This window comes from Anoplopoma fimbria, chromosome 24 (genome assembly GCF_027596085.1).
Source record: "Anoplopoma fimbria isolate UVic2021 breed Golden Eagle Sablefish chromosome 24, Afim_UVic_2022, whole genome shotgun sequence".
NCBI classification, from domain to species: Eukaryota; Metazoa; Chordata; class Actinopteri; order Perciformes; family Anoplopomatidae; genus Anoplopoma; species Anoplopoma fimbria.
Genome location: NC_072472.1, coordinates 3,041,308 through 3,058,636, shown reverse-complemented (window position 1 = coordinate 3,058,636; position 17,329 = coordinate 3,041,308). Strand labels below are relative to the sequence as shown.

Here is a 17,329-nt window from a genome sequence, read left to right as displayed (position 1 = left end):
AAGTACTTACATACTTTAACGCAACATTTTCAATGCAGTACTTTTACTTTGTAGTACTTTTTACTCCAGTAAATGTAAATACTTCCTCCACCTCTGTGTCTCACTGACAATATTACAACAGAAGCTCGTCTTCAGTAAACAGTGAGATCTGAACAGCGTTGTTAGCCGTCAGCTGAAGACCAGCAGATGTCAACAAAAAAAGTGTGTTCTGCCCTCTCAGCAGTTTTTAACATAAGTAAACCTCTGGATGTGTTTTTATTTATTACATTTTTTTCGGAGCTCTGCTTATGTAACACCGTGCACTTCAAACGGCGTTGAAATAAATGACCGGCGACATCACAGAGTGCTGCTGCATGCACTTGCGATTTGCCGTGTTCCACTTAACGATGAAGTGCACAATGTTGGCTGCAGAGAGGCGTGTCTAATCTGTCATAAAACGAGAAGAAGAAAAAAAAAACCTGCAGTATGTCTGAGTGTTGTGTAGGCAGAGAATCTACTATTTCAACAAGACATCACAGCAGCCAAAAAAACATGAGGCGTTAAAGGTTTGCATGTGTCATGTTTGTGAAATCGTTGTGTGCCTGTTGTAGTGTAGTTTGCAGATAAAAGCCTCCGGCCTCCACACAGGGAGAAGTTGCATGTGATTCCCTGTGAGGTTTTGTGAGCAGGCCCAGCGCTGCTCCGCACAAAGCCTTAAGGCGGTATTATGTAATCCACCAACTGGATCAGTGGTTGGGTTGGTGAGAGCCCCATCATGCCCTGACCTGAACTATCTCTCTGGAAGCTCCTTTTTAATTGAAGCAGTTTCACATGAATAATGAAACTTTTGTGTTGCCACATCTTCAGCAGCGACTCCACATTCATTTTGACACCCTTTATACAAAAAACGGTGAATGCTCAACTATAAAAATCAAGTTTTATTTGTCCTGATTATGTTCCTATGCATTTGGGAAATACCCTTATTCTTTTTGTTTATATCATAGATTGTATACAAGAAGTATACGTAGTCATTGTGACGTCATCCATTGGTTTGTGGACTGCCGTTTTGAAACCTAAAGTTGGCAATTTCGCGGCGGCCATCTTGGATTACGACCGTCGCCATGTTGTTTTTTATGCAACCAGTAAACAGAAGTCACAAAAAAGCAATTTTCTACAACAGATGGGAAATGTAGTTTTTAAGCAAATCCTACTTTAAAGGGGGAATTATTTTTTCGTATTAGTATTTTCAGCTGCTTTTCATCACAGGAAACATGTGTTAGTAGGATTAAGCCATTTTAGTTGTCATGAACACCTTGACAATCCTCTCATCCTGTTCTTCCTCTCTGCTGCAGCCATGTTGGTTAAAAAGATTCAAACATTTCTTTCTGCAATGGACTCATTTATCATTTATCGCACCTTGATATTCTCCGACGTCCTGCTCACCGCAGTCAAAGCTGTCAAAAGGGAAATCTTTTAAGTGCAAAAAGAAACGTCACTTCAAGGCTTCAACGTGCTGACCTGATCCCGACCATCTGTTTTAAACGGAGTATTAAATGACTTAGAGGATGAAAACGCCGGTTGATTGTGAACCGCTCTCTGCACACTGGCAGGAAACGGCTGTTGTGAAACGTCTCCTAAATAAATGTAACCTCGACCCGGTAATGCTTAACAAACTAAATTTAAAATCCTGACTTTGTAATTAAAATCATAGAAAAAAATGTTAAGCAGCTCAGTTCTTATGTAATCTTTCAGTATTTTAGAGTCTGGCTTTAAGTGCTCAGCACTGAAACAGCTTTATTCACATATAAGAATAAAGATTGTATATGTGCGGACAGGTACGGATCCTGGAATATGACTACTTTGCATTCAGCTCCACAATATATATATATATATACACTGATATACACTGATATCTGTTTATAGACATCCTGTGTTGCGTAAAACAAAACTTTCATTTAAAAATATGCAAAGAAATTTAGCCTACAGTGTTCATTCTGCAACTGGTTTTAGTCTTATTAACGTTTGAGTTATTTGTTAGTCACATTTTAATCTCATTTTTATTGTGCATTTAAAATTTGAGAAGCTTTTATGTTCCATTTTTCATCTTTAAAAAACCCTCATCCTGCATGTGTGCTGACTAGAATACACAAATGCATTGATTTAAAGGCCTTTATTAGACCCTTAAGGTATATTTGTTGTGCAGGTGGGAGATGCTTCATAACATTGTGGGTTAAAACATCCCAGCGATACAGACTCATCCAAACAAGTGAAGTACAACAAGTAATTGTAATCAAAAATAGTATCAGTTATTATATTTCCACACACTCAGTCGAGGGCTAAGTGCTTCCTCTCATGCTGATTAAATTATTGTAAATGATGAATGGACTTGTACAGCCCTTTTCTAGTCTTCCGGCCACTCAAAGTGCTTTAACATTACCATGCAAGGTGCCACCTGCCCATCAGGACCGTCTGATCGTTCCCACGCATTCATACACCAGAGACAATATGAGTTAAGTGTCTTGAGTTGAGTTGCATGAACTCAACTTGACAATTTAGGTTTTTTTTCCAGAGTGAGGTTTGTCAAACCATGACACAAGAGAAAGAGACAATATTTATCCAATAAAAGACGGTCATCGTGGTCACTGAGACAACAGAACAGATTTCTGCTGATCTTTCCTTTTTACAGAGAATCTCACAATTCTCCTCAAAGGTCAATTTAGAGGCTGTTACTGTCCAAAGATACTTGAAGCTTTCTACACATTCACCAGCCTGGTTCCTTTCCAACTTAACAAAAACAACCACTAACATCTGGTGTTTGTCTTCAGTGAGAAAGTATTTATCGGCATCAGCAGTGGAAAATCTGAAACCACTGGGGACAAACCTTCCAGCACAATGCTATGTGACATTCATTATTTAAGCCATTTATAAAGCCAACTTCTAATCTTCTAAAATGCAAATATTTTAGTCTTACAGTGAACAACTTTTGGTTTTGGACCAACAAAATAAGTTTTTCTCCCTTTCAGACTTAATGATTAAAACATAAATCATAAAAATATTTGACAGACTAACCATTAATAAAGATAATCATGAAGAGTAAAACGTTTCCATTTAACGACCTCACTGCTAAGTCATGAGTATGTTTACTTATAATAAAATATAATGTTGGGCTGACGTGATTTAATTTATGATCTCATTATTGTTATTTATACAACCTTATTATTAATAAAAACAAAGCCTAAAATGTATTTAATTCAAGTTATTTCATCACTATGATTACACCGTATGATCACACCTTCTCCAGGTGCTCATTTGGACAAATTAATATTCTATGCAAGTAATTAGGTAAAAATAGATTACATTATAAAACGCAGAACAATGACAGACAGATATAACTGGAACGAGCAAAAATAAAAAGGCTTAGCCAATAAGGATGGGGTTTTAGAGTCAAAATACTTTTTCCTTTTCTCCACCTATTCAGCAGCTTTCAGATTCATTTTTTTCAAGGGCGGACAGGTACGGATCCTGGACTATGACTACTTTGCATTCAGCTCCACAATCATGTGACTCATCATTTGAATTATGGGCACCTTGTGATAACAAAAGACAGCTCCAGCTCTCTGGAGCAGCAGCAGCAGAGTGGAAAAGCTCCCAGAAAGAAAGTGTCGATCCATAACGCTGTAGGAGGGAAAGGAGGACACTGCACACTTTTCAAGGTCACTGCACTTCCAAAAATGGGGCCTCTCCAGAGTTGAAATTAATTAAGGCGCCTGTTTTAGAGACGTCAATGTGAGCCACTGCTGAAAGACGGATGATCCTCCATTCAATACAGTCCAATGCTATGAACCATGAACAAACAACGCACTGCAACACAGGACTGTAAGTAAAAGTCCCTGCAGCCTCTTCCCCGTTTAACTCATCCACTTTTTTTAAAAAAGCATTCAATATAATTACAATTACTTAGCCATAAATCAGATAATACATACAATTGTGAAATATACACCTTCTGCTCCTCCTTCTGTAAATAATACCAAAATGTATCCCAAAATTATTTTCATTAAGATATAAATAAAATGGTATTAATGTTTAGTTTTTTTTACATTTGTCGTCACAAGAAAAGACAACTGTATTTTTTTAGCACAGCTTGTATCGCATGACAAGAGGGCTCTAGTTTCCTGAGTGGAGTTTGCATGTTCTCCCTGTATTTGCATGCTTTGCTCAGGCTTTCCTCTTTAAAAAAGCTCTGGTGAATAGGAGACTCATGACTGTGAGTGCATCTCAGGCCTCTCCCAAGTGCATGCTGGGAAAGATTTAACTCCCCAGTTCTAGGAGGATGTAGAGACAGAGGCCGGACTGAGGGGAGAACGATCAGGCAGCAACATCCAGTTCAGCCGAGTGTCTGTTTGTATAGAAGTCTATGAGAAAATGACTCTACTTCTCTCTTGATTTATTACCTCAGTAAACATTGTAAACATGAATTTGTGGTCTCAAGTCTTTTTTTTTTTTTTTTTTTTTTCGAGAATCCTTTAGCTGTTTCTACCTTCGACATCTTCTTGGGTATTTCCATAACGTGCAAATGCTTGTCAAACAAATTCCTGAAGAAATGAAAGAACAATTTTACCTTTATAGATTGTTAGATAGCAAAGCCAATTTGTTTTGTTTACGGTTCACAACCGTACTGGCAGTTTACAGCGTTACATGTGTAACCTATAGCGCCAACTTCTGACCTAATTGAGTTTATTGTCGCTCCAAACCAGTTGGTTAAATCACTCCTAATTTGCATTTCTTTATGTGCAACATTATAAAAGTTTGCTTAAAAGTGCAAGATATGAGATTGGGATCATTTTGATTGCCTCTTAACAGCTCTCAACATGGCAAGGGAGAGCCGGAGATTCACAGCTAACGATGCTAACAACGGCATAAAAGAGCTAATAGAGCTGACAGTGTTCGTTACAAGAGGTTAGGTTTAGATAGCAAATAGTTGTTTGAGGCTATATTAATGCTTTGAATGTTAAATAGAGCTTCTTTTCAAATTTGCTTGACGATCAAATGGAAACACAGCTTCTGTTGACCATAATTGTTTCATGGCTGCACTTGTTGGAGGATGTAAATCGAATACTGCAGGCTCAACAGTTGCCAGTGGCGGTGGAGGCCAGTCGCTGTGGCTGGCTTCTGTGGTAATCCCAGCGAGACACTCTGATTAAGGGATTACTCCCGCAACTAATTTCAAAGGCTTGGATAGCACAGAGCAGAGCTAGGAGGCAAGAGAGGACAGGACGTTTTTTTAAGGATGACTGGACTGAGACAAACTCGGCCAAGGACGAGGACAGATGGAGTTTTAAAAACACCCAGAACGTGTTGAAGATAAGCACCTTCATGTGGTTTTGTGTGCATTACCAGACCCGTGTTTTTCTAAGACAGGATGCCTCAAAGTCACAGAAAAAACTTATCTTAACTTATTTTTAAGAGGCTAACTTCGCCTCAAGCAGCCTCAATTTTCAGAGGCGCTCTAGAAAAATACCCTACAGTTACTTCCCAGAAGCCTCAGAGGATGTATATCTCCAGAGGGATCAACTCTCCTGGCTTCATATTGCTCTGATTAAACAGTGAAAAGCCAGTGGACAGACAGATGGTAGCGTGAAAGAACTAGGACTAGACTAGACTTTCTGTGCCAAAGAGTATGTCGACTCTCATTTAAAGCTTCGTCTGCTCGCATTGTTGTTTTCTTTGTGGGGGAGAGACAGCTTTTAAGAGTGGTGTCTCATGTTTTTTCGGGGTTTTTTATGTACATTGAATGAAACGAGAGCTGTATCCGTTGTCTTTGAAACTAGTTCAGCTCAAAAAGGAGGTCACTTCATTCTGAGACGGTACATGTGGGACTTCAGCGGATGGTCTGATTTGTCTGCTGCAGAAGTGACAAAAAAATCGTCTCAACGTTCGCTCGCTGCAGATGAACTATAGTACTGAAGCATCTGCTGGGTCGGGTCTGGTCGTGACCTTTTGATGTTTCTAATTAAAGGGGAGCATATTGTCAGATATACTTGAGAGCGTTCTCCAAGGATACAGCTTCATCCTGCTGGTTGAAGGCTAATAGACCTCTTTTATAAATTGGAAAGCTCGAGGCTTCATACTATGAACCACTACGTTTCCACAACGCCGGAGACCTTTGTTGCATGTTGTTCCCTCTCATACTCCCCCTCATTTCCTTTCATGTTTTTTACTTTCAACTCTCGAGTAAGGGCAAAACAATTTCCCAAAAAGAAAGACTTGAGCTCCAGGGAAACACCCTCACACCCTCAGTTTCCAGAAAAGGATGAAAAGCCTCGCCGCTAATCCAACCTTCCAACATTGATAATTAATTATGTTTTGAAAAACTGAGGTGTCTTAAAGCTGCATTCTCTCTAATGTCCATCAGGGGGCGACTCCTCTGGTTGTATAGAAGTCTATGAGAAAATGACTCTACTTCTCTCTTGATTTATTCCCTCAGTAAACATTGTAAACATGAGTTTGCCCAACCAAGTATTTTTGTTGACTTAACCTTACTTAAAAGTATTTCACAATCTTTCCTTATCATAACTACAGGGTTATAAGGTTAAAAGGGTTTTTATTTGTCATTATACTACAGGGTTGCACAACGAAATTTAGATTGTAGTCCTAATTTGCTACATAGGAAAGAAAACAAACAACAAAAAAAAACTATATTAAAATGGAGGGTGGATGATGAATTAAGGAGTCCAGAGAAAAGAAGCTATTTTGTTGCTGTTAATAAGAAGTTTTGTTTCTTAAACCTAACAAAGTTGTTTCCTTTAAAGTTGATATCATACGAACTGTTGAAGATACATGTTCTGAGTCTATTCAGATCCTTGGAGAAACTGCCTAGGGCACTTTCTAAAAGTCACCCCCCCTACAACTTGATAAGTCTTCATATTAGCATCCGTCTTGAGGGACAAAATGATTTGTGAATAACTTTATTCCTTCTACATGGGACCATTTCTTTGTCACAGAATCATAAATAATGACAATAGTTGTGCACAAGAGGGAAACAATGAATACTCCAGTGGGATGTGAGGGACAAAGACACAGTTCCTCAGTAACTAAGGTGTTTTCAAGCTCCAATGGTTCATAAGAGACAACACAGTCCCCAGCTTAATAATAACATCATTATATACCGGAAACATTCACACACACGGATGCCTCTTAAGACATAAGCTGCAGGCCTTGATGTAACCTTAAAATAAATAAGGAGAACAAATACAACAAATTGTATTTGAGGACAAAAATCATGTCCATGTGTTTCAGCAAAGATTAAAATCACAACCTAGCGTGCACACAATAAAAAAAAAAAAATCTCTTCTCCCTATTTTTCATTAATTATCATTTCCTCATTAATCAGCATCAGCTTCGTACAGAGTGATTTCTCATCAGATTTAATGCTATTTTATTGCTCAAAAGCGGATTTTATCGCTCATTAAGTGAACTGCTTTTTTATTCGGTACAAATTGCTCCATGTTACTACAGATGAAATGGTCACTTTATTTTTGCGATGCAGCAGCAGCTACGTGTGAAAAGCAGCCCCTGGAGTGTAGGAGTGATAAGAGAGTGTGTGTGGGCAGGTGGACGTTAGCGCTGCTACACCCTGCTGTACTGTCAGTGTTTTCCTCTCTCCTGTGCAGCATCCTACTTCTGCAGGACGGCCTGAGGGAAGTCCTCATTATCAAAGCCCTGGAGGGGTTTGCTTGTTCCAAACAAAGCGAGAGCTCGACCTTGAACTAGAGGACATGACTAATAAAACAAAGTGTAATGAGGTTCTAATTGTGTTTGGAGGTTGGGTTGTATCGAAGGCAGCAAAAGCATTTTGAACATTTACCATAACAAAAATAATGCTGCAAGTATTCAGGATCCTTTGCTGGAGTAAAAGGATCCTTCAAACACACTTTGAAAATACTGCACTACAAGTTAAAGTCCTGCATTCGAAACCCTACTTAAGAAATGTTCTTAAAGTTGAATACATTCCCCAGTGCTTGTTCATGAGGGCATGTTGTGTGTAAATTGAATTTTATATGAAAAGTGTCTCGAGATAACTGTTCTCTAAAGTCGACATACAATTCTCGTGAAGGTCAGATTTAAAAAGGTTAAACTGCTGCTTCTGACGTCATCTACTAATTTAATTCACAGTGTTTAAATCAGCAGGCAGAATGTTTTTTTAATCAATAAATCACTTTAATTATTGATATCAAACATATTGATTGTTATCTGTAGTCCCCAATAGGGCAAAGAAAAAAATGTGGGACAAGAAAACAACATACGTCATGTTACAGTCTTTATCCTTTAATAAATCTGTCACCTGCAGCTCCGCAAACACCACTTACACTGTGTGTGTGTGTGTGTGTGTGTGTGTGTGTGTGTGTGTGTGTGTGTGTGTGTGTGTGTGTGTGTGTGTGTGTGTGTGTGTGTTGTGTTTGTTTGTGTGTGTGTGGGGGTAGGTACTTGACTGTGTCATGTGAGCCGGTGGAAGCCGGATCTACCCCCATAGTTCTCTACAGCTGCAGGAGATGTTTCTGTTTAATGAGGTCTAGAAAGGCTCTCCCCTCAATTACTATCTATCAGCTCTCTCTTTGTGTGTGTGTGTGTGTGTGTGTGTGTGTGTGTGTGTGTGTGTGTGTGTGTGTGTGTGTGTGTGTGTGTGTGTGTGTGTGTGTGTGTGTGTGTGTGTGTGTGTGTGTGTGTGTTCAAGTCATTTAACTCCCCCTCTTACTCCTCTTCAAGTCATCATCAATTCATCAGCAGTCTGTACAAACAGTGTCAGTGACGTCGGACCTCTTTATTCAAACTAAACTTTGCATTAAATGTATTTTGTTAATAAATTTCATCTTGATAGAAAAAAAATGACATGATCAATCTTTTAGGGTCGATACTTTGGCAATAACAGTTTGTGTATTCTTGCCAAAACCGTCACCGTGCGGTGTGACACAGTCCAGTGAACACAGAATACATTTTATGTAGATTGATGCACGTAATGCCTGATACGAAACTCATAAAAAAACACTGTTCCATAGTTCTATTAGCAGTCAAAACCTCCACAAGGTACCAACTTAAAACATCTTACAGGAGAGAACTTCCACCAATCGTCTGGTCTCAGAACAGTAACCCATATATGTCACATTGAATATAATCTAAACCATTGTTGAGTTAATATTTCACTCATTTCAGAAAAAAAAGAATCCAGCCTCAAACAATAAAAACCCACAAGGCCTTTTAGCACACAAAAGATCTGCCATCTAAAAAAAAGAACAATTACTGTACTTATCGTCTCCGGGGCCTTTTAGGAGGCGTTAACAAAATCTGAAATGACGTGAAGGTGAAGCCGGTTTCACCCTCATATCAAAACGAGGCAAAAAAGCTGTTTGATTAAATATCTTGGTCAGGATTTGGTCCAGCAGACGTCTCCATAACAGATGAACAAAGTCTCTGAGCGCTACTGGAGGGACGAACATCAGTCTGACAAAAGGATTTTTTCCCTCATTGTTTTTTTTTTGGTCAAAGATGAGAAAGTTCATAGTGGAGAAGCTAATTAACTTACTTGCGAAACTCTTAGAATAAAGGTTTACAAACCGTTTCTTCCTGAAGGGCTGAGGTTCTACCCAGAACCATTTGCTTCTGACAAAAAAATGTTTTCAAGGGTTCTTTTTAAGACTACGAGTTTCACTAAGAACCCTTTTCATCCAAAGAAGAAAGAGTTCTTCAAGGATTTCCCATGTTAGGATTCTAGATGAAACTCTTGGTTCATAAAAGTGTTCTAGATAGAACCAGAACTAGATAGAAAGAGTTATCTGTAGAACCCCCTGGGTGGGTTCTAGATGAAGCCCTTGGATACTAAAGAGTTATCTGTAGAACCCCCTGGGGGAGTTTTGGGTGAAACACTTGGATATAAAAGGGTTCTCCATAGAGCTCCCTCATTGAGTTCTAGGTGAAACACTTTGATATGAAATAGTTCTCTGTAGAACCCCTTAGGGGAGTTTTAGATGAGAACCTCAGAATATAAAAGGGTTCTCAGTAGAACCCCCTTGGTGGGTTCTTGTTAGCGCCCTTAGATTAGAAGGTGGAAATGTTCCAAATAGAACCTCCAGAGAGTTTTCTTGGTGGAACCGATACACCATACAGGTTTACAACCTTTCGTAGGGGGTTCTGGGTAGAACCTTTCATAGATGGTTCTAGGTATAAACCTTTATGTTGGGTCCTAGGTAGAACCCTCAAAAAGGGTTCAAGGTGGACGTTGGTCAGGAACTAAAAGCGTTCTTCTATGAGTACAGGCCGAAGAACCCTATGTGGCTCTATATCGCACCGTTTATTTCTAAGAGAGTATCTTATGGTTTTAACACGTTGGTGTCTTGTGATTGGTTAATGAAAATCAAACCCCTCCCCTTCCTCCATGGAAATCGATTAGATTGGAGGCAACGTCGGACTGAAGATGGTGCAACGAGTTGATTATTCAGTCTGATATCAGGAGAGCTAATTATGACGAACACAAATATCTAACAGGTTGAAGTGATGACATTTTTGGACGGATATGGATGGTAACTGGTTGGCGGAGGCGGTAATTCTAGTTCACACATCAGCCTGATTTTAATCATACTGGGGAATAAACCCTCCACACACACACACACACACACACACACACACACACAGACACACACACACACACATACACATACACAAGATCCCGGTGTTCAAAGGGAGTCGACTGCATCATCTTCTGTTCAGATGTGACTCCCAGCTGCCTGGAGCAAAATGGATTAAAACCTAACTGGCATCATTTTTCAACACACACACACACACACACACACACACACACACACACACACACACACACACACACACACACACACACACACACACACACACACACACACACACACACACACACACACACACACACACACACACACACACAAGCTCCGTCCGCACCCCCAGAACTCATTCTAGCACACCAAGTGCTTCACCCGCCCCCTATCAACACACACACACACACACACACAAACACACACTCTCAGTAGACACAGAGGGGATCTCTCTTCTTGCAGAAGTCTATTATTAGCTGTTCAACCCAGAGACAAACTAATGACACGTTGGGATGAATCACCAGAGCTGCTGCCTCCGACTATCATTACTCTCAACAGCACAGCTACAGTAGACAGCCATGTAGGATGCTGTCCGCCACACAAACACACACACACACACACACACACACACACACACACACTCAAACCAGTCAGTCGGCTTCGATACGCAGCAAAAGTTCTCATCTGTGATCGTCTGAGGGCCCACGAGTCGGCAGGTTTTCCCTCCAACGGCGACAAAAAAACTCTGAATCTGACGCCATGAACGCATGGTTTTATTTGACGTCCGACTACCAGCGTCAGCGTTTTCTCACGGTCACGTTTTCTTTTGGATAACCTAAATACTTTTTTGGTACCAACAGCAATGGGAGAAAGTATTCAGATCCTTAAGTACTAATACAACACTGGGAAAATACTCAAGTAAAAGTCCTGCATTGAAAATGTTACTTGATTAAATGACTTAATTACTAGATTACTTTGTTCTACTATTATATATTCTATTATTAAATTATTATTACTCATGCATTAAAGTAAAAGCAGGATGTTACTGTGGAGGTCATTGTGAACTATTAACTGATTATTTTAATCATGGATTAATCTGTTGATTGTATTCTCCATTAATCAATTGATTGTTTGTAAAAAATAGTCTAAAATGGTGAGAAATTAGATAGAAATCTTTGATGTTTGACTTATTAAAAACTCTGTATTTATTGCCAGGTTTCTGAAACTCTTAGCTGAGCAGAAGTGAGCTGCATAACATCTAAAAGAACCTGGTGTCCTGTTCACTTTGTCGCTGCTGTTGTCTGAAGCACTGTTATCAAACTGTCACATACAGCATGAGGCATGCAGTATTCAGTCCTGAGTACAAAAACACCATTATTACTCTTTGCAAGGACGCCTGGGCTGTTACCATGACAACTGATGTATATGATGTGAAGGAGTGAGTGGCAGACGCAGGGATCGGACCTCGTTGACGTGAAGCCCAGAGAGCAACAGCTGTAAGTGGCAGCAGGCGGCCATGTTAACGGAGCATAATTAATATATTAGATTGCGTATCAGCTGTTGAATGAGGGGTGATACGTGATCTGTAACGAGTCTGCTTGACTTTGACTCCAGCCTAAACGCTCCAGCAGCTCAAGACGGCACTCAAAACCTTTGAGATCAGCTGCTGAAGTGCTGTAATAGAGGTCGACAGTCTGTTCAAAGTAAAAGGTCCTGGTTCAGTTTGTGATCTTGAAGTTGGGTTTAGACAAACATCACGGTTTGGGATGAATTATCTACTTGGTTAAACCTGAAATAACTGGGGTTTTTGCAACTTGTGGGCAGTGGGAACTAAAGTTAATTATCTGTAGGTTCATCACTTTCACGTTGCCATTAATCAACTTAAATCAATTCTTACTAAGGAAATTTACATTATATTATATATAATACTACTGTATTAGGGTTCTATAACAATTGTCCCTTGGCTAAGTCCCGCCCCTCGAACGCAGAATGGCCAATCATATCGTAGTATCGTCCAGCTCTGACCTCATCAAGGGTTTCGGATTTTCTGGTTTAGTGGATTTGGAGCTCGTCATGGTTAAACGTTGTGTAATAGTGAAACTCGTTAGCTGGAGAGGTTTGGATGAGATATACGTTTTTAATCATTAGGTTTTTAAGTCAAATCCCGTGGCGGTAACTTCAGCCGGGTATGTCAGCACATCATTTACTAGCGTTAGCATTTCTATGTCACTGCTGAATCACACTGACATCCTGGATATATCCTTCAAAAACACCTATTTTCAACACTTCTATCTGCTTCTCTCTGAAATCGCTCTATTTTCCCAAAATGAAATATTCAGTGCAGTTAGTGACAGTGTCGTCTCCATGGTAACCTGGCCCATGACAGCTTGAGTGACTGGCAGCCGGGTTGACGGGGCTTAGCCAAGGGTGAATTGTGGTCACGGTTAAAAGAAAACCAAGAGTTGATTGTCGGTCGGAAACAAACAGCGATCTGCCGTTGTAGAAGTCTGTTGTTTTGTTGACCCATCCTTCCACAGCGACCTCTCCGCACATCCATCCATCTGCAGGCTTTTATCACTGCAATAAAAATGTCACACTACAAGATTGAAAGCGCAAGACTCATAATCTTGTCATTTGTCGCACATGATATATTATCTTGTTTTTGTCCGGGGGGGGGAAGGCATTGTGGAATATTCATAAGGTGATTTTGGATCATTCCTGTTGCATCATATCAAAATCCCAAAAGCTCAAAAACTGTAAAACTTTGTACATAAAGCAGCAAAAAAACGAGGGCCCCTTTTTGACCTTGTGAGCATCTGGATCGGCCGGCTCCTGGTTGGGTCCTTTAAGATAAACTGCTCCATGGACGGAGGCCAGAGAATGATTCATAGACTCCAACGAGCCAAATGTACTGTATTAGATGCTTCCCTGGCCAGGAAACGGAGACAGAGGGACATTTTACTTCGGCAGGGAGCTGTAGTTATTTTGGTAAGTTTGGCTGACGACTGTTTGACAAAAGCCAGATTGGACCGACTCCATTTTAAATGAGTGATATTACAACACTGATATTACACAACTCTAATCATCCTCTAAATAATAACATGTTTCAGCTTTGTTCAACATCTAAAGGCTTGAAGTTGTCAGGGAGCCCAGTGAAAAAAAGGTATTAAAAAAATACTTTTTGTAATTTCCACTGGGGAAATAATACTCAGATTGTTTAATTAAGTCAAATTAAAAAAGGCCAAAATGTAAAATATACTCCATTTGAAGTCAAGAACTGTATAAGAACAAAATAAAAGCAATCAATTAAATGTATTGAATGTATCGAGAGTATTTCTTATGCTAGATGCCTCCTTTTGGGATGTTATATTATTATTATAATCTTTATGGTTTTATCGTAGTAGCTGGTTGAGGTTGAGCTATTATTAACTGCTTTATTTTCTTAATTTATTTGTTTTGTATGTAAAATCTAAATCTGCAACATAACGGGTGATTTTAACTACAGATATATGTAATAAATATAAAAGTGCAACTCTGTGGAGTAGAAGTATGAAGTAGCAGAAAATAAAGACACTCAAGTGAAGTACATCCATCCATTATATGTTACTGCTTGTACTATTCATGGGTCGCGGAGCAAGTGAAGTACAAGTACCTCAAATGTATATTACCATTTGGGAAACAGCTAGTCTGTCTCTGTCTGCATTAGAGTTATTTCTGGGCAAAAGGAAACAGAACGTGAGCGGTGAATGTGTTCAGCTTTCTGGAGCGTTATGGTCACAGAAAGCTGCATTCTATCTACTGTCCAGCAGGGGGCGACTCCTCTGGTTGTATAGAAGTCTATGAGAAAATGACTCTACTTCTCTCTTGATTTATTCCCTCAGTAAACATTGTAAACATGAGTTTATGGTCTCAATCTCTAGTTTCAAGTCTTCTTCAATACAGCATGATGTTCATTTAGTAAATGATGCTCCATTTAGAGTCAAACAGACCATAAAGCAGGGTATGATTTAGGGCGGGGCTACACACTGATTGACGTATACTGCCTCTCTAGATCACTCATCTGCATCCACTTCTGTTCAAAAGCGTCGAACTCGAGGCTTCAAAACCGCAGTCCACAAATCGACGTCACCATGACTACGTCCACTTCTTATATACAGTCTATGGTGTCTGTGTCGTCTTATACACACTCCAACCACGCACATAGCTTCAGGTCATTGTCTGGTCTTGATTCTTGCGATATGTGATCGAGAGAATCCAGCTGCCGTGCAAAAGCAACTGCAGTCTACTCAGAGGTTAGATTGAAGAGGTTGTCAGTGCAATTCCAGCTTTGAATACGCTGCATTATTGAGATACACAAGCTGTTCCTGTTTGAATCTGCACACATTAAGATGATATAAGCTTCCAGTTTCTTATACCGACGATTGGGGATTTCTTCTATTATTCAACTGTTGCTCAGAGGGATCTTTGTCTATTTATCAGTCTGTTGATCCATTCTACAGCGTTTTGTTCTTCTTCTTATTTCAAAAAGAGGACTTTCTACAACCTAAAAGCATGAAAGACGATTCAAAAACATAGAGAAGTCCTCTCAGACATCTTATTTGACTCAATATACCTTTTATATTAAATGTACCAAATGTGTTTTGATAGAAAAACCTAAAAATATATTCAATTTCTCCCAATGTCATCTTCAGTAAACAGGAATGTGTGTGTGCATGCTGTAAGCACAGAATGGTGAGGGGGAGGGGAAGCTCTGCGAGAATGTTGAATACTCAATGACCTTATATATATATTTATATATTTATATATATATATATATATATGTACATTCACCAGCCAATGAAACCTGGACAATCGTGACTGAGACGACACGAAGTGCGCAGTGAATTAAACACTGCTGCTCCCAACAGGTCTGCTCTCCATCTTGGTTTGAGGTAAAAAAAAATAAAAAAAAACACCTGACAGCAACATATGCTCTCTCCATCCCTGCAGGAGCTCACCCTGACCTTTTCAGAGTCCTGACATATGAGCATGCATGAGCTCTGCGTGGGGAAACTGGCCAGTAAAAAATAAATAAAATAAGAGTTTTTCATTCGGAACAGGAGAGCAGAAGTCCCCTGGTGCCACTTGGTGCCCTAGATGAGTCCTTCCACCTTGTTCTTCCCAGCACAGTTTCTGCATCTATTTTAGATTTCATAAAACCAGGCCAGGCAGCAGAGCTCTCTCCTCCCCAACTCAGTTACTTAAACACCAGATTCTGAGGAGACTTACTCATTAAAACCATGCATATTATAAACAGAACCTGTCTTAATAACATGTATGCATTTGTCTTTAAGCATTAGACACTAATGTGTAAAAAAAAATATATATATATGTCATGAGCTGGATTTATAGCCAGAAAAACAGAAAGCACCGACGGCTCAGTCTGTGTCTCGGAATTCCTTTTTTCTTTAAGAGTCTGTAACGATTGAGGCTAATAACGTGACCGGTGGGGGGTTATTTTTAGCCCTGCATGAAGATGGCTTCCTCCTCCCTCCTACACCATCATGACGTCGTGCTGTTACGCAAAAAGAACCAGGGGTTCACCTTTTGTGCACCTCCAGTACCTCCACACCACACATTGGAATAAAAGAGACAATGCAGAGGACATGTATATGAATAGTATATTATTATAATACAGAATAATAACTTCTGCTTTATCTCTTAATTCCTCATCATGTTTCAGTAAAAACACTTGTCCAAACTTGGTGTTGGACACACCCAGCATGGAGTGAAAACATCCCAGTTTATCTGATGTGACATTTTAATACACAACATTCACACTAACAACATGCAATGGTATTATAAATAAAATAAATGCAATAAAAAGTCGACACTTAACTATTTATAGAGGTGCTGCAGACACAGGTCGAGGCATTCCCCCTCCACCTCGTCCTCGGTCACCAGGTCCGACAATGGACGCATCGGTGGAGGGTCGCTCTCCTGCAGAGGCATCCTCATCTCCCGGAGGAAGAGCTCCAGGAACCGTCGGAAGGTTTTCTCCTCTGCTGTAGAGCCGGCCATCATCTCTCATTCCTGGACACACAGAGACAGCTCCGCCCGTCAGTATGCACTTACTTCCACCACCACTCCTCCTCCTCCTCCTTCCTCCTCCTCCTCCTCCTCCCACCCCCTGCTGTGCGCTTAGAATAAAAGAGGAAGACTTCTGGACTGGACTATATGTGGGGCTGTAGGGTGCAGGAGCAGACTACCTGGATGAGAGTGGAGTACCAGGTGGAGGTGGGTACCAGTCAGGCTTGTCTGGAGGCGTCTGGATGCGTTTGGAGACGTTTTGGAGACGTTTTACGCACACTTGGATGAGATGCTCTCCGGTGTCTGTCTCCGGTCTCCTCTGCAGGACTGGGCTTTCTGAGACACCCCCATTCACAGATGGGGGCGGGAGCGCGCGTCAGTGTTAGTGGGGATTTCGGATGATGGGATGACGTCAGAGGGAACGCAGGTCGGGAACGCGCACGTCAGCTCTGCCTCCTGACGTCTGAGGGGCTGCTTCTTATGGAGGAACTAGGTCGCTGTATGACGTCAGACAAAGCTGCATATATATATATATTTATATATATTTTGTATGTACTATGTGTGGAAGAAGTGCTTTAATCCTTTACTTAAGTAAAAGTAGAAAAACACAGGTATGAAAACACTCTGTAACACAAGTAAAAATTAACAAAGTACAAAAGTATAAT

The 17,329-nt window shown here is 40.2% G+C and overlaps 1 protein-coding gene across 1 annotated transcript in view; it reads right to left on the bottom strand.

The window, feature by feature from the left end:
• ppm1e (protein phosphatase, Mg2+/Mn2+ dependent, 1E) overlaps positions 1-16,655 on the bottom strand; it is a 32,033-nt gene extending 15,378 nt beyond the window's left edge. The window contains 1 exon segment of the mRNA XM_054626320.1: positions 16,474-16,655. Within this exon segment, the coding sequence (XP_054482295.1) occupies positions 16,474-16,655 (182 nt within the window).
• Between the last annotated feature and the right edge of the window lie 674 nt (positions 16,656-17,329).